General features: G+C 34.9%; 1 protein-coding gene across 1 annotated transcript in view; it reads left to right on the forward strand.

The window, feature by feature from the left end:
- The window catches only part of LOC149785745 (tetraspanin-18B-like), a 79,272-nt gene extending 58,736 nt beyond the window's left edge, over positions 1 to 20,536 (forward strand). The window contains exon 9 of the mRNA XM_089979646.1: positions 9,937 to 20,536. Coding sequence (XP_089835772.1) covers positions 9,937 to 9,999 — 63 coding nt within the window. The 3' untranslated portion in view covers positions 10,000 to 20,536. The remainder of the gene's footprint in view (positions 1 to 9,936) is intronic.
- The last annotated feature ends 3,336 nt before the right edge of the window (positions 20,537 to 23,872 follow it).

Consider the following 23,872-nt stretch of genomic DNA (forward strand, 5'->3'; position numbering starts at 1 on the left):
AATAGAATAACTCCCTTAATTATCCATGACCAGTTAAGTTTGGATGGGATATAGCATTGAGCCTGTTCAGTTCTGAGTTCATTCATTTGTTCATTCATTCTTGCATTTGAGAAAGAGTGACTCAGCCATAACAGAGCAGTGTAACTGTGACCTAATTTGAATGCTTGAATGACATACATTTTCATCTGTTTTTTTTTTATCACACCCTCAATATCGTAAGCCAGATTTCACTATATATACCTCTTGATGAAATGCAGCCACACTTAAACTTGGTCTGTGTGATCTAATTGTATGCTTATGTGACATATTTTTTTTACTATTCATTTGCTACACCCTCAATATCTTCTACACTATTTCACTGACTCTCTTGAAAATTGCAGGTAGATATTGACAAAAGTAATGCAACTATGCAACAACTAGGTCAGTGTGACCTAAGTTATACACAAGTGACATTTTTAAAAATGCTGTTTGTTACACCCCTGCTATTTCATGCAGACATGAACATTCATATGTAGATACATCTTGCTGAAAAGTAGCTAAATTGTATCAAAACTAGGTTAATTTAGCTCATTTTTCACATTGGAGTGCCTTTTGTATTATCAGCTGTTTGTTACACTCACAATCACTTGGACCCTGTTTCACCTACACTTTTGAATATGCATATGTGAATACATTTCAAAATAAGTAACTTGGCCATGCATGATTGACGTCAGTTTTTTCAGTTGTTTATTCATTATGCCATCTTCAACTTTGACTCTATTTGATCTTCACTCAAGAATGTTGTTACATAGATGAATCTCAGAGAAAGTACCATAACATACTAAAACCAGATCATTGTGGCCCAATTTTCATGTTTGGGTGACTGTATTTTCTGCTGTTCAGTGATAATGCCATCAATATCTTGGATTCTATTTCACCTAAACATGAAAATTGGATGCATCACAAGGAGTGTAACTAAACCATATCACAAATAGGCCATTGTGACCAAATATTCATTCTTGAATATTTTCTCTTTCAAATATGGTCCCTAAATCATAGAATGTTAGGAAATAAGCTCTGCTCCTCTTGAATCCAAGCCCTCCAGGAAAGACAAATATTTAATTTTTCCCATTTACATATTGTATAGGCAAAGGGAAGGCACTCTTTCCTAATACCTCAGCTTACCATCAGTAGGTGGCTAGCCATCAACTGGATGTTTACCAGTTGATACTTTCGCTGCAGTATGATCAGCATTTTCCTGCAATGTTTCTCGATATCTAAGAAAATCAAAGTGATTTCTACCTATCCTTCTAGAAAGTTGACTTTGTATTGATTATCAATGTATTTGCTACATGTTGTCATGTTTAATTTTGTATTTTGACCAATAATTGTGTTATAATTTTGCAGCTTGTGGATTTCAGTTTCTGTCCTTGTACTCCAACATGGTATTGGTGTTCATTGTTGGTTGTCTTAATTGCTTGTTTATTAACAAGTATATTGTTATGATAAGTGGATGCTTACAGGTTATTTTCTGTTGTTTGTAGTTTTTCTGGTTGTAGAGCTTATGAGATGATCTGATGTAAATCATCCATCCGGTTTACTGCTTATATTCCTCCTAAACTACTTGGATGATTGCAATGCAACTTGCACATTATTCCCACTAACATTTTGGTCCTAAATGAAAATGATGCCGCATGGACATCAAATGTGGCTGCCAGTGGCCATCTTGAGATTCTTTTTAGTGCTATTTATTCTGAATGTGATGTCATATCAACATAGAGATTTCACCAATAGACTTTTTATGGTATCTGGTTTGTCCTCAATGAAAATGGTGCCAATCTGACATCCAGTATGGCCCCCAAAGCAGCCATCTTGGACATTTTCAATCTGATTAAGATCAGGTCTCCTCATTCCTGTGTGGAGATCTAATAGACACTGATTAAAGTTCATGTTTTGGATACCATTGGAATTTCCAGTCCACTTATATTTAGTATCCTTTCAGATAAAGTATTGCAAATTCATGATAGGGAGAGTTATTATTAGTCTTTGTTCTAACGATTTGTGTCACTTTCACAAATTTTTAAATCAGTGATTTTGATTGGTGAACCACAAGGTCAACACAACATTATCTCATTTTGGTGTCCATCAGATCTCCACATTGGTCTGCATTAGATCTGATTTTAATCAAATTGGAAAATCACTACTACTCCATAAAAGGGAAAGTCATATTGACATGACGTTTTCACCAGAAGTCATTTTTTTATAATGTCATGATAGTCCTAAATGAAAATGGTGCCAATCTGATGTCCAATATGGCCACCACCATGGCTGTCTTGAAAATCATGATTTTGCTGTGTCTGAATCGATGGTCATATCAGCATGGGGTTTTCACAAAAATAATTTTTATGATTTCTTGTTGGTCGTAAAGAAAATGGTGCAAAGATGATGTCCAGTATGCCCACCACAGCATCCATCTTGAAAATATTGTTATCAGTACTCCTTTAGAACAGAATAATAGATTGAAATGTTTTCACCAGATGGTCATACAAACATGGGATTTCACTAAAATAATAGATTGACATGTTTTCACCAGATGGTCATACAAACATGGGATTTCACTAAAATAATAGATTGACATGTTTTCACCAGATGGTCATACAAACATGGGATTTCACTAAAATAATAGATTGACATGTTTTCACCAGATGGTCATACAGACCTGGGATTTCACTAAAATAATAGATTGACATGTTTTCACAAGATGGTCATACAAACATGGGATTTCACTAAAATAATAGATTGACATGTTTTCACAAGATGGTCATACAAACATGGGATTTCACTAAAATAATAGATTGACATGTTTTCACAAGATGGTCATACAAACATGGGATTTCACTAAAATAATAGATTGACATGTTTTCACAAGATGGTCATACAAACATGGGATTTCACTAAAATAATAGATTGACATGTTTTCACCAGATGGTCATACAAACATGGGATTTCACTAAAATAATAGATTGACATGTTTTCACAAGATGGTCATACAAACATGGGATTTCACAAAATAATAGATTGACATGTTTTCACAAGATGGTCATACAAACATGGGATTTCACTAAAATAATAGATTGACATGTTTTCACAAGATGGTCATACAAACATGGGATTTCACAAAATAATAGATTGACGTGTTTTCACAAGATGGTCATACGAACATGGGATTTCACTAAAATAATAGATTGACATGTTTTCACAAGATGGTCATACAAACATGGGATTTCACTAAAATAATAGATTGACATGTTTTCACAAGATGGTCATACAAACATATGATTTCACTAAAATAATAGATTGACATGTTTTCACAAGATGGTCATACAAACATGGGATTTCACTAAAATAATAGATTGACATGTTTTCACAAGATGGTCATACAAACATATGATTTCACTAAAATAATAGATTGACATGTTTTCACAAGATGGTCATACATGGGATTTCACAAAATAATAGATTGACATGTTTTCACAAGATGGTCATACAAACATGGGATTTCACTAAAATAATAGATTGACATGTTTTCACAAGATGGTCATACAAACATGGGATTTCACAAAATAATAGATTGACATGTTTTCACAAGATGGTCATACAAACATGGGATTTCACTAAAATAATAGATTGACATGTTTTCACAAGATGGTCATACAAACATGGGATTTCACTAAAATAATAGATTGACATGTTTTCACAAGATGGTCATACAAACATGGGATTTCACAAAATAATAGATTGACATGTTTTCACAAGATGGTCATACAAACATGGGATTTCACTAAAATAATAGATTGACATGTTTTCACAAGATGGTCATACAAACATGGGATTTCACTAAAATAATAGATTGACATGTTTTCACAAGATGGTCATACAAACATGGGATTTCACTAAAATAATAGATTGACATGTTTTCACAAGATGGTCATACAAACATGGGATTTCACTAAAATAATAGATTGACATGTTTTCACAAGATGGTCATACAAACATGGGATTTCACTAAAATAATAGATTGACATGTTTTCACAAGATGGTCATACAAACATGGGATTTCACTAAAATAATAGATTGACATGTTTTCACCAGATGGTCATACAAACATGGGATTTCACAAAATAATAGATTGACATGTTTTCACAAGATGGTCATACAAACATGGGATTTCACTAAAATAATAGATTGACATGTTTTCACAAGATGGTCATACAAACATGGGATTTCACTAAAATAATAGATTGACATGTTTTCACCAGATGGTCATACAAACATGGGATTTCACTAAAATAATAGATTGACATGTTTTCACAAGATGGTCATACAAACATGGGATTTCACTAAAATAATAGATTGACATGTTTTCACAAGATGGTCATACAAACATGGGATTTCACTAAAATAATTGATTGACATGTTTTCACAAGATGGTCATACAAACATGGGATTTCACTAAAATAATAGATTGACATGTTTTCACAAGATGGTCATACAAACATGGGATTTCACTAAAATAATAGATTGACATGTTTTCACAAGATGGTCATACAAACATGGGATTTCACTAAAATAATAGATTGACATGTTTTCACAAGATGGTCATACAAACATGGGATTTCACTAAAATACTTATGAGGTCTAGTTGGTGCTGATCTGTGTTCAGTATGGATGCCACAGTTGCCATCTTAAAAGCCTTATGGCTGAACCTTCTGAATGAAAGTAATATTGCCATGGAGTATTCGCTTAATATTACGATGTCTAGTTGGTCTAAAGTGAAAATAGTGCTGCTTGCACATCCAATATGGTCACCACAGCAGCTATCTTGAGAAATTAGTTATCCCTACCCCTTTTAAATTAACGGTTGTATCAAAATGGTGCTTTTACTAAATGAATTATTATGTTCAGTTGGTCCTAAAAGTGTCTGCACAAAATGCCTGGAAGGAATATGGTCCACAGTTGTGCACAGGAATATGAAAGGAATAAGAGATGGTTGAAGTCAAAATCACCTGAAAGTGACATATTGAGTCTTCACCCTAAGATGTCAATGGTGAGAATGCCATGATGGTTCCCCCCCCCCAAACAAACAAGATCATGTCATTAGTAGGGATGCCATGACGGTCTTCTACCCCCTCCCCCCATCATGTATACTAGGTATGCAGTGACAGTAATGTCAAGCCAGCTTGTACTGGAACATCAGTGTACTTTGTAGATACTGCATACTGTACTAATCCCAGACTGTGCCCACATTGCACTATAATCAGACTGTGCCCACATTGCAGCAGCAATCCCAGATTGTGCCCACATTGCAGTAATCCCACTGTTTCCCACATTGCAGTAATCCTAGACTCTGCCCACATTGCACTAATCCCAGACTATGCTCACATTGCACTAATCCCACTGTTCCCATATTGTAGTAATCCCGCTGTTCCCAGATTGCACTAATCCCAGACTGACCAGATTGCAGCAATCCCAGATTGTGCCCACATTGCAGTAATCCCACTGTTCTCACAATGCAGTAATCCTAGACTCTGCCTACATTGCATTAAACCCAGACTCTGCCCACATTGCAGTAAACCCATGCAGAGTCTTATATTGATATCTGTGTTAGGTTATATGTATCACCTGTTGTACTGTTATATGTGGCATTATATGGGAATCCACTGAATAGGTCCAACTGCTTCACCACCCATACAATTCAGCCACCAAGCCAACTGTCCAACATGCTTTTCAGCTCTCCTTCCTGCTGTTTTTACTGGAAAATCAAGGCTTGTTGTGTTCCTGACCACCAGTTCAGATGGCAGGGCTGATGTTCACAGGGTATCTGGTGGATAGATACTGTTCCAAAAATAGAAACCTTAGTATAGCCTCATCCATATCACTGGAGACGATCTATGCAGATACTGAAGCAATGCCAGATTAGGACAAGTCCCCACAGTTAGTGGGGTGGAGGGCATCTTTGATTAATTGACTTACTGCAGCCTGATTATGAAGCTTATAGAATGATTATGAAGCTTGTGGCATTTAGTTTCACCATGGCTGTTGAAGAAATGTGCAGATTTTACCATGATTTGAGTGCACATTACTGCCATCTGCAAGCAATGGCTATACGATTATGGCTTTGGTAGATATTGCAGATGAGGATAACATGCCTCATTTTGTCTAGTGTGCAGTCAGCAAAGATTAAATAAATTTGCCATTGTCTTCCAGACTAGACCCAGGTTCCAGGGAATTCTAAGACTTTCTTTTTAGTGATTCAGTTACAAGCATCATTCTCATCCCACTAAACATGAATGGGTGATCCAAGTTGTTTTTGAGGGCTTTGTTCATCCTGTGCCCTTGCCTTTCATCCTCTCCTTCCATGACAAACATTACATCCATTCCAGAAAAGGCAGAAACTTTGCACAGGGAGATCTGCTTTCTTTCTGCTCACCAAGCAGGCAGATCAGGCAGTTCACCTTGTGAACTCTTCAGGGTTTTATTCCATGCTTTTGTTTAGTGCCTGCTGACAGGAAGTTAACATTGATCAGGTTTCTGTCTCAGTAAGTACATTGCTAGACTAAGGTTAAAAGTGGAAACAGCAATGCTGGTAAGTCTAGATCCAGATGATCTATATTTTCATGTCTCTATCCACCAGGTCCTTCAATTTGACTTTCAATGTACTATTTACCCATTCCTTGCTCCCCCATTTGTTGTCAACATCAGCCCAAGAGCATTCACAAAGGCCATCAACTTCATTATCACTCTGTTCAGGTCAGCCTTGTCAGCAGTGACATCTGTAAAAAAATGTATGGCAAGTTCATCTTTTTTTTAACTTTTTTCTCTGCAGGAGTTTTAGTGAAGTAGGTCATCTTACACCCCAACCCAGCATATATTATCTTTCTTGAACTCATTCATCTCCATCTAATGCACATGGCATGGATTATTGATCTTGCAGAAATTACAAACTGGAAATTACAGTCTGCATGGACACCAGTTTGTACAGTTTTGCAGACCACTTTTGCCTTGTTTCACATCAGTTTTCTGGAGACAAAGGCTATAGTAAATGCATTTCATTTCTGGAAAGATGAACTCTGCATATCAATAGTTATGTTTGATATCTTGATGGTGATGACCTACCTCTTCATGTTGGGGTGGTGGTGGTGAAATGATGCTGTCTTATATTCTGGTCTGGAACTAGCAGTGCATGTGCTCCCCAGCTAAAGATCACATTCCACATGAAACATATTCCCATCAGGCTCAGTTTCCTAGCCAACTTATAGTTGGTGAAGGAGTCAGACTCTTAACACAAGAATCTTTCAGCAGATTTGTGCATTTTGGGGATGTCTAGTGATTAATCTTTTTGCAACAACAAGGTGGAACCATCAACTGTCCACCTTCTCTCTCCAGTCATGGGTCCAGAAACCTGAGCCATTGACACTGTCAATCAGTTGGGACAGGTTTTGGGACTGGATCTATCCCCTTCTCTGTTGGTCAGTTGGGATTGATATTGGGACTGTGTCTATCCTCTACTTGTTTTCTAAATAAATCTTTCATGGGTTTTCACTTGTCTCAACTCAGATAACTTCAAGTCTTTTAGTCTTTAGCCAGAACCTCACTTCAGCATGCATTATCTCCAATTAAGATGGGATGGTTCCAGGGTTATAATGATGCAACCAGGCTTCATAGCTAACAATTGGTTGCCTTCAGTGGGAAACAAAAAAATGGCGATATTCTCCCTCTCCATTATTCATACAGTCTTGAAAAATCCCTGAATTTGAGAGTTTGCTTGCAAGCTCCTTCAATTTTGAAATAGTTGGTTTTATCATTGAAAAATCCTTGAATTTATTGACAAATTCCATGAATTTTTCCAAAACCTTGAATATAAATATATTGTATATTATATAGCAAATATAGAACAATAAAACTGAATTAAATCTATCACTTTTTATGTTCAGAAGTTATGTTATTTACATATTTTCACAAAATAGTAGACCAAGTAGTTAGATCGTCCGCCTCATAAGTGGGAAGTCGCAGGTTCAAACCATGGCTGAGTCATAACAAAGATTTGTAAAAATGGCACTAACAGCTGCCTCACTATGTGCTCAGCATTAAGAGGTTAGTGTAAGGACTGGCTGGCCTGGTGTCAGGATAATGTGACTGGGTGGGACATCATGCTACATGTCTGCAGCATGATGAACCAGTGCTAGACATCACTATAAACTGCCACACTGCTGACATCGTAGCGATAGGACTGAAAAACCATTAAAGCTGTTAAAAATTAAAAACACATCACACACACACACAAAGTAGTAAAGAGATGAATTTTTACAGCAGGATAAAATTTTGTTGATCAACTGACACATGATACAAATTGCGTAGCATCCATTTGCTTTAGTGACCCTTTAATTAGTTATGTTTGTTTTTCCACTTTTATACCTATTTATGCTGTGATAAACTGAGCAACATACATATATAGAGAAAGTTCAGTTTCCATATGAATAATATCACTTGAAAACTCCTTAAAATGTCCTTGAGAAGAAACTCTATGGCTGTATGAACGATACTGTTCGCAATTGATACATCAAGAGAGGTAGTGATGCAAGACCTTTTCCAAGCTCTCTTGATACACATGCAGAAACATTGTGGTCCCAACATCTCTTCTGGTGATTGAGTAAAATATGTGCTTTATTGGTTGACCCAAACTATTTATAGTTCTGACAGGATGGGCAGTGTTACTCATGATGACCCCAGCTTTCAATTGCCAGGAACAGGCCTTTGCTCACAGAAAATCAGTCTTTTGTGGTGAAACCTCTTTCTGTACTGGATCTTTCATCTCCAGGTCATCTACAGGACACAATGAGTGATCTGAAGTCATACCTGAAAAGAACTGAGCTGATGCATTGAGGGAGACCACATCTGTTCATATCTCTCAAAGAGGGAAAGAGCAACATCAGCACAGGCACTCTGGTCCTGGCTTAAATGGATTATCCACTCAGCATATAAAGAAATAACCCAAGATTAAATGAAGTTGCTGTGTATTTTGGCTCATGAAGTTAGGGCAGTCACATCAAATGAGTGAAACTGTTCCCAAGCTGACGTTATACAAGTCATATGATGGAATTCAGAGTAAACTTTCTGAAGGTTCTGCTGCAGAAATCTTTAATCTCGAAAGGATGATCTAGACCATGTGGGGTCTCTTGCTGCAGTGCAACAGGTTACATTCCTAGGTCATTTGACAGCTTCCTAAGGATGCAGCTTGATGACTTCAAATGGATATGCAGCAGGGAGTTTTTTTCTCTTTCGTAAAAGCTGAGTCTCAGCATTTGGAATCAGTGCTCCAGATGGGTTAACTATCTAGAAGATGCCTCACATACCTGAGTGGACCAGAGATGGCCTCTGCAGGTTAAGGGGATGTAACTCCCTCCACTTGTAACCTATTCTCTTAACATATTATGATCAGGTAATGTTTTTGAGGAAACCAACTTTTCCTAGTAAAATGTGATTCTTTGACAAAACATACCCAATCCTAAATTGGATAATCCTCCCAGCCTCCTCAGTTACATTCTTTTTAGCATGCATTGTGCTACAGTAGTAATGGAAGTATTCAAGGGATTTGACAGGAATCCCTGTAGGTGAGATCACTCTGCCTAACTGGCACGTATATGGGCAGGTAACCTTTAGCTTTTGTAGCTGACAAGTTTAGCCTCAAAGGGCTGGATTTGTGAGGTATTAATAGTTCTCATAATGTATTATGATTGTGTTAGTATTTGAGGAAGAAACTTATTTAGCTAGAAAAATTTGGTTTCTTTCAGTAAAATAGTTTAAAATGATGGTCAGTAAATCTAAGTAAATTGGCTATATGTTTATGGTAATTAGGTTTAAATTTTGAAAATCTTTCTATTTGCTTTCTTCCTTCAGATCATTGGTCTCGTTGTGGCCATTTGCTATTGCTGCCAGATTAACAGAGAGGAGAAATACTAGTGGATTCCCCAAATGATTTCTTGTTCTCTGTCTAGAATCTCAGTGGAAATGGAAACAGAGGAGAACTACTATTGGATTCCATGACTGATATCCTGTTATGTGTCTAGAATCTCAGTGGAAATGGAAACAGCTTATCTGAACAAGGACTTTCATCTATTGCATTTTTTTTTATATCCAAGTTTTACCAAAATATGTAATTTTCATTTGATTATTAATACTATTTCATTTTCAGATACTCCATTTTCTCATATTTTGAAATTTTCTTTTTTGAAGACATTTTACTTTTTTGTGTCAATAAGGTGCTTCTTTTGGAAGGGCAAAGAACACATATTTTCTTTGAGAATGAGGATTTTAATCATTTGAGACATTATACCTTTTATGCTTGATAATTGTAAGGATAATTAAATTTTTTAATTTATAATTTGCTTATTAACATGGGACATTTGTTGCTTCCATGACCTAAATAATTAAGTTTTTTAACTTCAGTGAAAATAAACTGAAACTGTAGATTATGCCTTTTTGAAGGAAAGAAACCAACAGAAACATGAAGCAATTTATGTTTAAAAAAATTCTTCTTCTTTTCCTTATTATTATATCATCATGAATAGTTCACAACAATTCATGCTTGTTATTCTTAATATTAATTAATATTTTTACATTGAGGAAAGAAAATCTCTTGTATACAAGCACATTTTATTGAAGATGCAGATAGAAGGACAATTGACAATTATGTAGAATGCATGAACATTAATTCTGGCCTATTTAATCTTAAGTATGGCATATTTGGCATACTTTAGTCTCAGTCTGGTACATTTAAGCCTAAATATGACATATTTGGCATACTTAAGCCACAGACTTGTAAATTTGGCATACTTAAGCCTAAAAGTGGTATATTTAAGCCAAAATCTGGTATATTTTACATATGTAAGCTTCTAGCATATTTGGCATACTTCTGCTGAGACTGGTATATTTCAGCCAAACTTTTGCATATTTAAGCCTCAGTCTGGAATATTTGGCATACTTAAGCCTCTGACGTGTATATTTAAGCCAAAATCTGGCATATTTAAGCCTTTGTCTGACATATTTGGCATATTTAAGCCTCTGGCATATTTAGCATACCTAAGCCTCAGACTGGTATATTTAAGCCAAAATCTGTCATGCTTGGCATATTTAAGCCTCAGTATGGTATATTTCAGCTTCTGTCTGGCATATTTAAGCTCATAAAGAGAGTTATCAATAAATAACATTATTACATTAGTTGTTCATTGACAACTTTCTCTTAAATTTAGAACAGCGTTTTATTTGTATATAAACTTTGAATCGGAAAACGGGGTATTTTTTTAAATATATATTGAAATGTTAATTTCATGCATTTACATTTAGATATTATTGTCACTGGATTTCAATGCTGAATCAATATCTTTAAGTTGCAACCTCTAACACCAGCCTTTTTGGAAAAAAAAAATGTCTGCCTTCTTAATAGTCCTGAATAATCCTAATACATTTGGTACAAGTATGCTCCTTGAGTGGTTCATTAATTTCATTAGAGTTTTGTTATGTGGAAACATACAATATGGTCCTGTATTTAATATTGATATTTCTTAAAGCGTACATTTTATTCCTAAATTTGTAATATTTAAGGTTTGATGAAAACTCTATTCTAGTCAGCAATAACTTATTTGTACCATGGGCATTGCAGATTGTTTTATAGTGAATTTTGCCCTGTGATAAAACATGAAAGCATAAGACTACAAATAATTCACATGCTCAGACACCTACTCAAGAATATGACTGGTTCATTTCAAATCACTGACCAGTGAGGATCTTAAGTGAGTTTGAGTTTACAAGTGATAATTAATTTTAATTTTTCTGTCATTTATTTTGAAAATTGGGTCATTCTTTTGGTTAATTTGACAAATATGTCCATATAGAATCTCATTTCTCCAAAATATTTTCTACAGTTGATCATTTTGAAATGCCATTAGCTAGCCTGTGTATGTACACTCTCTCCCTAACTGTAGTGAAATGCAACTTATTTAAAGTCGTCATATAAAATCATGTTTACTAAGACCATTACTCAGTCATTACCAAATGGTGGCAGATTTGGCCAATGTGGGTATATGAGAAAGCTTGCCAGTAGTTTCTTGTGGGTCGGTGGTTTTTTCCGGGGTTTTCCCGGGTTCTTCCTCCACCATTAATACTGGCCGCCATGTATAGCATATCTTGTGCTGAAAAATGGCATTAAGCCCAACAACAACCAAATGTTGACTGTGAAGTATAAGAAGTCATTGATTTCTCCAAGTTTGTTGCATTTAAGTTGGGAATTTCTCTTGTGGCACTTTCATAGACCTCTTATAGTATGTTTCAAACAATGTATGTGATAAAGAATGTTCAATGAATGAAGATAACATTCAGTTTATTATCTTCATTATTGGTACAGCATCTGCAATTATGTTATTATAGGATACATTGCAACATTCCTGTAACAAATGAGATATTATCACAGAACACCAAAACCTGCATGTCCACCATTGTAAAACCTCAAAAAGCACAGTTGGTAAAATGCTTTTGATAATAGATATTCAGTGAAAGCATCTCATTGATCACCAAAAGGTCAGTAAGTGCTTGAATATTGTGCCTGATCTAGGAGGCAAGCACATGCATGATCAGGTTTTGTTTTGTTAATATTAATCAGTGTTTCAAGTTTCATTACACTTGTGTCATTTTTAAGTTGGTGGAGATTCATTGAATTTAGCAGGTATTCATGCAAGCATGCATCCTGCAGAAAACACGAGTAGGATATCATTTCTGAAGCAGACTTAAGTGGCAGGATATGAAATACTTATTACTTTTTTTTAAATATAGGTTTGAATTCTTTTCGGCCATCATTTCATGTAGCATGATTTTTTTTAATAAGACCAGGTAATCATTTCAACTGTAGTAACACTGTTATTTTTTAAAACTGAGTTAAAAAGAAAGATAAAAAATTATTGGCCTTTAGAGAGTAAGTTTGACCCTATTTTGTGTTATATTTCATAATTTTGTAAATGGATTGGAATTTGTTCTAGATCATTCTGAATGCATTGGACTCCAATAGCAATAAATACAGAGATGCTGCCAGGGTGTGTGAGTGCACAAATCATGCAAAACTTCTATGCATTTGTGCACTTAGAAAGCAGTGATGCATGAGATTTGCAAATTAGTTCAGAGTTTCACGTATAAAAATGCACCCTGCATGGGTGATGTTAGATGATGAGTTTGGTGAACTGCCAAAAAAAGAAACCAAAATTTGGTGCAAAGTTTCAGAATTCTTGGCTGTTACAGTACAACTGGTTATAACACACAAGATGGTGGGTATGTTGTGTAATATTTGTACAAATTGTAATAACCCTTTTTACATTGGAAATCAATGCTTGAATTTTAGCATGTTGACTCTTACGTGGTATGCAGAGTCACCATATCAAATATGTTTTGCAGCAGAAATAATCCATGAGACAATACCAAAGAACTTTGGAAAATTCTACAAAACAACCACTTGACAACTTGCTGAAGCTGGCTATGTATATCCCCCTTCAGATGGCAGACTGTGAAAGGGGGTTCTCAGCACACAACTCCATTCAGATAAGGAACAGATTAAGCTCAGAAACAGTAAACAAGTTAATGCTTTTAAATTTACAACTAGAAGGAGAATCTTTTGATTTCAATAGAGACTAAACCAAATGGAGCAGGAAGGAAGAGAGATATATGCATGAAGTTAATAATGAACTATGCTGATCCTCATCCTCACCCTACCCATTTTTTAAATTTCCCCAAATCCCCTTGTTTTGGTGACAACTGGGAGGTCCCTTTAGAAAAAATTTTTGGCATGATCTTCGTAAACACATGAAAAGGATAACAGCATTGCTTCAATTGTCTGTATGTAATTTAACAGATAGGTAACAAGACCTCTGAATAGATAGTGGGTAGTAGCATGGTTTTTGGTTTATTTACCTCAATGAGGTTATATAAATCTATATATATCTAAGGTAGCAGTATGATCAACATTCTGTATTGAATATTTTTAGCTGAGAATTTAATTTTTTTCTGCTCTATCTGCATTGCTTGATCTTTAGTCTTTGTACTAGGATCCATGATAGTACCTTTTGTAATTTCTGAAGCAAAGCCCAAGATGGCTTCAAGTATGGATGTGTACAAATATGGGTCTCTGTAATAAATAGGAGTCTACTTACAGATATGAGTCTACGTAACAAATATGGGTCTATGTAACAAGGTTTAGACAACATATATTCAAGTCTATAAAAAACATAATGTAATAAGTAATGATCCTCCAAAGTAATAAACTTCATTTTGTTGTCATAATGTTTTTATCATCTCAGTGTGTCTGTAGCTTTCAGATTAATACTAACCAGTATTAACGAGAAGGTCAATTATTGTGTACTTAATGTATTATCATGTTTGACGTTAATCTTGTGAAATATTTAAATAATTTATCACGAATACTAATTTGTGACAAACTAGTGTATTTTTATGACCAAAGAGCTTTTTGTTTTCAAGAGAAAGGACTACATGATCATGGTATAAAATATGAAAACAAAATGAGATTTTTCTTTATCTGGTAGAACATCATAATGCAAAGTAAATGATTTCTATAACTAACATGTATTAGTTATTCGTGTTTTGTAAGTATGGTTATTATTTTGTGACTGTCACAGATTTTTAAGACATGTAGGAAAGTTTTTCAAATCCCGATTGGCTATTTATAGGAATGTATTTTGGAACAGTGTACATCTCCATGACAACAGAGTTTTATACCTTACATTTATATGACAGGATACACTGTGTGGTATCAGTTTTTTGTATTCGGCATTGTACACCTTATACTGTGTGGTAACAGTGGTTACTCTGTAGTGTCTCGTATTTTCCACATCATACACTGTAACACTGTTGTAATAGTACTTGCTATGCAGTGTCTTGTATTTTCCACATTATACTCTGTAACACTGTTGTAATAGTGCTTGCTATGCAGTGTCTTGTATTTTCCACATTATACTCTGTAACACTGTTGTAATAGTGCTTGCTATGCAGTGTCTTGTATTTTCCACATCATACACTGCAACAGTGTGTGGTATCAGTGGTTACTATGTAGTGTATTGTAATCTCCACATTATACACTTTAAAATCTGTATAATAAGTCAGTACACAAATATAAGTGTTCATTAAAAATAGAGGAATATGGGCCTTCAGATTTCTTTGTTGCAAAAGTAAGTGCATGCAATGTATACAATACAAAAGATGTCAAATTTATTCATTGGATGATTAATTCATTCCTGATTTAGTCACAGACATGCCTAATTAATTACTGTATGTGCTTGCTTATAAGTCAATTCCAACTGCAAACTGAATCATCCCAGATCTGGCAACGCATAATGCGGTAGATCTGGGTTTATGTTAGGAGCAAAGTATTCAGTAGAACAAACAGTATAGACCCTGATCTGCAGGTGCATTATGCAATGATAGATCAGGATCTGTGTTGTTTGCAGTTAGTGTCTGCTTGTAAGTGAGTATAGATGGTAATTAGGTTGTGCCCTATTCTTCGTGCTGTTTTTCCTTTTTCTACTCAATCATTACAACTTTGATGTACAGTATGGTTGATTTACATAAAAATGTAAACTTTACAAATAATTTGTTGATAAGTGCATACAACCATGACTAATTTTGAAAAGTAATCATATATGCTTATTTTGCAGATCAGTGAAGCAGATGATTTTGTTATGTTTTAGGGTTTTGTTGTTTTTTTTGTTTACATTTTTCATGACACTTTTAGCACTGTGTTGGTAGTATCTTAGTTAGGAAATACTTTTCTCAGTGGAACACAGATGCCGCCAGCATGGGCTGTCCTGGGTGGGTATTAAACCCATGATCCTTTAATAATGAGCCTGATGCTCTGCCAACTCAGCTACCGTGGCTTCTATTATCTTCTTAAATCGGGAAGATGGACTACATAAATTTATTTCCAAATTAAATATCAGTAACTTTGTAGCAAAGTTAAGTGTAATTATTTATCAAGCATGCAGCCAGATATAAGAAAAACAAATTTCAGTCAATACAGATATTTTTTTCTTCAGGTTTAGATCTAGATTTAAAAATAAACAGGCATTTTTTCTTGGTAAAAACTTATGAATTTTACTGTCTTTTGAAGGGTTAGTGGCTTATTCATCAAATTCGATATCCTTACATTGTTATGGAGAGCAACCTGAGACATAATCAACTGCATGTTCTTTTGTGGAGGAGGGAACTTCTTTAATTTGATCTCCACCATTAATGTGACAAGAATGTTGAACAATTTTCATATTCCTTTTTAACATCAAGGTCCAGCTTATTTCATTTACAACAAATACATGAATCCTACTTTGAAATGTGAACTTCAGCTTTTGCAGATCTTGAATTTTTTTTAGAAGTTTTCAGTTTCTACATCATTCCTTGGTAAGAGACATAATGTTTTGGTGTATTGATGGAGAATATACTTCAGCAGTATTACGGAAATAACTCGAAGTTGATTGTACAAAATCGATAGTTGATTTTGTTTAGTGTTTTAAGAGTACATTAACACATGAAAGGCTATTTAGCATCAAGGCAAGGGGGGGAGGGGCTGAGTGTCTTATGATATCCATAGACACCACAGCAGCCAACCAACCTGATCTGGGCAGGAATCAAACCCATGACCTTGGCATGCAAGTCTGTCTCACACTAACCAGTAAACCACCATGACTTGCCAAAATCAACCAGCCCAAAGACCTTTTATCCTGAGGTTAAAGGATTAAAGGAGATATCTGATTGTTAAGTTTGTCAATCACTTGCCATCACATCAACACTTTTACAGCTCTAGAAATGCTTGTGCTGCAGAATGGGTGGGGAGGTATTATATTTTAAATTTCACAGAGTAGATATCAAAAGCAAAGATGCAGTCACTTATGACATGGACTTCTGCTCGATTTAGAGGGCTACCATCTATACTAACTTATAAGCCAAGTCCAATTTCAAACAACATAAACCCTGATCTACCATTGCATAATGTGCCAGCAGAGAGATTATTTCTAGCAAACTGCACAGACCCAGATCAGCCTGTGTATTATGTGACAGCCGATCTGTGTCTATGCTCTTTGCAGTTGGACTTTTAAGTGAGTATATACGGTATTGAATGAATATGCTGTAAAAAATATGTGATTTTGTGGACAGGGACTGGCACAGAAAACAAGGATCCAAGACTTGCCCAAATAAAACTTGGATTTCAGCACTATCCATTCACTTTTTGTTTTTGTGTTTATTTCTTGTAGAGTTTTTAATAACACATTCCACATGTATGTTGTATCCCATTTACCTTGTTGTTGTGTTGATAAATTATTATTCTATGTTAGCATTTTGAACTTGTTAAGTATAAGCATTTGCAAAGATAATCTTTCCACTTAATCTGACAAATCCTTAAGTAATTGAAGGCTTAATTGATGTGTTAAGAAGAGGATTCCATACATTGATTCATGTACATGTAACAAGACAAGATATTGCTATTTAAATTGCAGTAATTGCCATATCTAAAAAGTGCAATGGGTAATTCATGGATACTGAAGGGTATTTCTGTTAAAGAAATCACTAATAGAACTATATTATAAATAGCTTTTACTTAGAAGGGAGATAACTGTTAGGCATACAACTTTCCAATTGTTATTATAATATAGGACAAGTACAGTATTAATGAAAACACCAGTCAAAACTAAAAAGAAAATGTGACATCTGTGAAAGAGATCCCAACTCTCACCTTCTGGACTTGCCTGCAACGTGTTAAAGATTCTGCTATGACCAAATAGGTCACTGAAAATGTCTACATCATCTTTTGCTGTGTTTTTGGTTTGTATAGGGCAGCAATTAGAAAAAGATCAGAAAGAAACATGCAAGTCAGTACACATTATTTACTTGGCTGTTATTACACTGACTTGGCTGTTATTACACTGACTAACCAGTAAAGGAGTGAAGGAGTTTGCATTTTCCCATACAATGTAATCCTTTTATTAAATACTGATTTTGCTTTTCTGCCTAAGGCGGAATAATAAAAAGAACAGTAAAAAAACAAAGTAATTGAAAATTTTGCTGGATTCCAAAGTAAATAAATGACTGTAGATTAAACAATACACAGCAACTATTAATGTGCAAGTAGCACTGGCCAGCAACCTTTGAACTTGGTTGCTTGCTCAATAGTTCATTCAAAACATAAATCTCATTTTGGTCTATTTAAAATTTAAATTTAGAGTCATATTATGAATGAATGTACTTTGATACAATTTTTCCATTTGGTCTGGAATGGAGGGATTTTGTTTTTCTATCAATCTAAATTCAGCTTTTTAATTTGGGATGGACTGGATTTATTAGCTCTGTCAGTTCTCTATGATGTACATGTGACTGGAGGGGCTGCATGTGTTTCTCCTTTGTCTTTGATTGTTTAGAATCATAATGTGGATAAATATGAATTCTTTTATTTTACATTTGCGAAAGGAAGCAGGATTAACTTTCATTTGCTAGGGAATATCACATTCATTTTGTTTTTGAGTGCAGGAAGGAGAATGTAGTTTCTGTTTGAAATGTCAAAATTTAAGTACAGTTTTGTGGTGTGGATTAATTTTTGGAACCCATGTAATTCTGATTAGCAGAAATAACAAAGAAAGTACATTTTGAGAAAATTCAGGATGCAAAATTGTAAATGTATTTATTGCCTTTTTTATTATCTGCTAAAGATGACATATTTATGCCCTGTCATATGCATGCTTTTGTTTGGAGGGAGCCCAGCTATTTACAAGGCCAGTATAATTTTCAGTGGTGTTATAAATCTAAATACATGTATTGTTTTAAAAAATGTAAAACGGGGAAAATTGCAAAGCAGCTATGGTGTGACAGCCCATTTTGCCAACAGGAATATGACTTCTACATTGTCTTGGCCTATTGGCTTTGACGCTCTTGGTTTTCTACCTAAACCTACCTTCTTCATTTGCATTTTTTAAAAATATTTTAATGTTTGGACTGACATGTAAAATGGTACTTCTTCGGGGAAGACAGGGTAGCCCTTGGCCTTACTGTGTCTTTCTGTGCTATTTTTATAGACTCTCAGTGGCACTGGTCATAATGTGAACCATTCAGTTTCTGAGTAGCTATGAATAATTCTCCTAAATAACTGTTTAAATGATCAGAATGTTATTTTCAATACTGTGTGTTTCATGTTTGTTGTGGACATTGTGGCTATCACTTTCATTTTTTGTTTGCTTGAAAGTTTCTTTAATGACTTGGTGAACTGATCCACTTGCTCAACAGTATCATCTCTACTTTCAAACAGACCAAAGAGCTTGTTTAGTTCATCCACAGACAATCTAATAAACCAAACGTTTTGAACGTTCTGGCATTTGCTGCATGAGCGTACACTGTTTGTTTACAATCGGAAGTAGTTCCTAACAGATGATAATATTTTTGGAGTTATGTTGAGCAACATTAAGCAGTGCAGTATGGAAAATTACTGCATAATTCTGACAATGTAATAATAATGGAGAAAAAAATGAGCATATAATAAGTTTATGTAAACATTGGGAACATTTGCGCAAGACATACAGTATTTAAATGTGTATACATATGCATAGAATACTTGTAGTAAATTGACAGTGATTCATAAAATAGTTGTTGTAGACTTGACATTGAGGCACCATGATCTGGCTACAATTTGGGAGGATATCCAAGATGGAAAGATGTATCCAAGTTTACTCCCTTAAGATTACCGTAAGCATTTGCATATAACTTGGCTCCAACTGCAAACAACATATATCATGATGTGCCATCATGTAGTGCACCTGCAGGTCATGGTCTGTATTGTTTTTGTTCTACTGATTACTCCTTACAAACTGCACAGACCCAAATATGTTGGTGCATTATGTGACATCAGTTTGTAGATGGATACAACTTATGAGTGGGTACATACAGTAATTTCAATTCATTCTCTTCTCAAGGTATTTTTCATCGCTATACCATATTGGTTTGAAGTTTTGGACAGAAAATTTCACACAACTGCTATAAACCATCAGCCATTGTGTATATAAACAAGTGTGAATTTAACTGTAATTGATTGATAGGACATGTGCTTCATTTTGAAATTAAAATTGAAATACAAGGTTATTTAAGGTTTTCTAGCAAGACACTATAATATTCTGCTAAATAAATTAAAAGCTTGGCCTAAGATGAATCTATTCATATATATTTGATGCTGTGAAAAGTTACCATATTTATTGTGCCTTTGTCATGTTTTTGTGGAAGTCAGTGTCTTGTAAAAGTACAGAACCACTGGATTGTTTCTCTTGTGGGAGTCAGTGTCTTGTCAAAGTACGGAACCACTGGATTGTTTCCGTTGTTTGTATAAGGCCTAAGTTTTTGTAGTATTCTAATATAACTGTGTGTGCACACATTATAGGATGCTTAGTATCATTTATCTCATTAAAAAAAATAGACAATATGAACTTGTTGTTTTCTGTGTGATTATGGCCAACTAATACAATAAAGTATTTATGCCAGAATATAAGAGCTTATTTTGAAAGTACAATTCATACTAGTGTACAGGATTAACATGTACAGTAATTTGAATTTTGGTTTAGTGTACATAATTTGCATGTAAAGTAGTTTGAATTTTGGTTTGATGTGCGTAATTTGCATGTAAAGTAAGATGAATTTTAGTTTTGGTGTTTTATGTCACAGCAACATCAGTAAATGATTTAGTGCCAAGGCAATGGAAGTAAAAGCCTTGCCCAAGGACATGTCACAGTAGCTGCCTCAGGCTGCCAATGTGTTTCCTTGGTGAGTAAGTTCACCATCAAGAGCAGAAGATGAGGGAACTTGTCATTGCAGCCTTCATAACAAAAGGAATATTTATTATTTATTCCCTAATGTGCAATTTTGTGGCTTGATTCAGCTTAGTATAGCATTCTGACAAAAAGGATGATGTACAAAAATTCCCGATTCCATCCATAGGTGTGAATTTAGCCCAAAGTAGGGGAGAGCTATGGTATTGCTTTTGGCATCAGCATCCATGAGTTTAAAAGCATATACATAAGTAAAGTCTCACTGCAGCAGAACCATTCTTTCTTGCTATATCCTGGGCAGCACTTTGGAATGGATTTCACAGCACCTACACTGAAGAAGGAACTAAGGGGGCTAAATTTTATTTGACTATTTTGCTGTTTTATGGTTATTTAGTGCTGAGGCAACTGGAGTAAAGTATCTTGTCCAAAGGACACGATGCAAAAGCTGACCCAGGCTGATCCAGTGGTAGAGGTCGAACCCGCAACATTTTGGTGATGAGTGTGGCAATCAAACCACTGAGCCACAATTACTCCTGCCTTCATTAGTCATTATGACATGGTAATAGATGCATCAGGCTTATTCTACGTCCCCGATCTTAAGTTTTGCATTGTTTGGTTTAAGTTTATGCGTATAGCCCAGGATTTTGCACAGTGTGTGTGTGTGTGTGTGTACACACTGATATATCTGGAATAAAACAATTTTGAGGAGATGCATCTGGACAAGTACTACATCCTTATCATAAAAGTAGGTCATTGTGATGCATACCGTTAGGTTCACTGACTTAAATTTTGTGTTTATTTCTCGAGCTCTGCTCATATTAGTATCACCCAACTTGATTGTATGCATCCCTATTAGTACTGTACCCTTGACACCAAAAAGGTCACTGTGACCTAAATCTCACATTTTACTGACTTGTGTTAAAAAATTTAATTTAGCGCATGGCCAAATAGGTTTTTTGTACCCTGTATGTATACAGTTATACTTGGGGTCATGAAACTTAATGAGAGGATGCAACTTGAGTAGTTCTACACCCTCTTCTGAGCTTCTGCCTTAGATGCTGGTCATTGCAGTATCAAATCCTGACCGAGTCATGCCAAAGATTTATAAAAATGGTACTAAAAGCTGCCTAACTAGGTGCTTTGTATTAAGAGGTTAGTGTTAGGACTGGTCAGCCTGGTGTCAGGATAATGTGACTTGGTGGGTCATTATTCTACATCTCTGCAGCATGATGTCCCAGTACTAGACATCACTATAAACTGCCACACTGTATATATCATAGAGATATGGCTGAAAAATTGTCAATACTACATTAAAAATCCAAATAATACATACACTACACCCTCAGCTCAAAAGTAGGTTACTGTGATACAAAATTCATGCTTTACTGACTTGGTTAAGTTCTGTTTTTCAAGTTTATTTCACACTGTTCATGCCAGAAACATAAAACTTGATGTATATATCTCTTCCAGTGCCATGCCCTTTTTATAAAAAGGGGTCACTGACCTACATTTAACCTTTATTGGATTTAGGTCAAGGTTTTTAATTTAGATGATCAGGGTTAATGCATCCTGTATATGTACTGTTAGACATGGAAACATTAAACTTTGTTAAAGGGTGCATCGTGATGAGTACAACACATTTGTCACAAAAGTAGATCACTGTGGCTGATGTTTCATGCATCAGTAAATTGGGTTCAGTTTGGGGTTTAAAGTGTTCTTGTTTGAATCATTAAACTTGATGACTGTGTACAACTTTGTTAGATCCACACCTATATCTAAGAAAGGTTGATGTGACCCATATTTTACCCTGCACATGTGTAACATAATCTCAAAAGAACTGACCATATGTGCTAGGAACCATATCACCATGCAGCACTTTCTGATATTCAGTATATGCATGGTATGGTAATCACCCACCCACACACAAAAACTTGATTTAATTTTTTTCCAAATTTTGTTAAATTAGATTGAAATGTCATGCATTTTTGTCAGCCTTTCTCTCGGCAAAATAACATTACAGAGTTTTGTTATGTTTTGGTGATGAACAGATTGGCAGCCACAAGTTATGCATCTAGTTTGCATGAGGCCACAATGGCTGACTGTTTAAGCTGCAATACGACACCTATAAGATGGACTAAGACACTAAACCTGTCATCAGTATGTATTAATTGGCAGGGTTCAGTGGCTTGATTTCCATATTAACTGTCTTATTTTTATCATATATACCTGATTGTTCAATAATTTATTACTAATTGACATGATGTCGTAGAATGCAATATACCTATCAGAGGGTATGTACATGAATGTATTATCTTTGATTACAATAATTTAGAGGTTTTGTTCAGTTCTTTGTATCAGGATTGATGTATAATATTATGTCCATGGGGCTTATACTACATAACAAGCAAACCAACAAAAATTGTATAATTAAAATATAAATTTATTTCCATTAAATGCAAAGTGAAAGATCTAAAAATAATTTACATTATGGTATGAATTCCTAAACTTGCTAAATGTCCTACCAATTCCAAGGTAATCTTGATATGCTCTAGAGGTATTCCAAATGAAAATTCTAATGTACTTATGTACTAATACATTAAAAGAATTGCTGTTCTAAAATCCAAAAGTCTTTACTTGAATTCATGGTAAATCCAAAGAATATTAAGTCACCAAAAATGTCCCTAAATGTTTCATGGCAAATCCAAAGATAATATATCAAAGTCCGTGAACTTAATTGAACTTGGTACATCAACCTCAATATTTATGAATGAATATAGTACTACTTATTATACAGGTACTCATCCCATTCATAAGACATTGGCAGTAACAAAAATGTCATGAACTAAATGACTTTTGTAAAAACTATATTATAAAAATAATGTACATGATATAGATGTACATGACAATAAGCTGTTGCAAAATGATTTTTCGTAAAAATAAGTGATCGCTGATCATGCCTAAACATAAATCATACACTATTCATTTAAACTTAA

The sequence above is a fragment of the Sinohyriopsis cumingii genome, chromosome 13 (genome assembly GCF_028554795.1).
Source record: "Sinohyriopsis cumingii isolate HCF-2022 chromosome 13, ASM2855479v2, whole genome shotgun sequence".
Lineage (NCBI taxonomy): Eukaryota > Metazoa > Mollusca > Bivalvia > Unionida > Unionidae > Sinohyriopsis > Sinohyriopsis cumingii.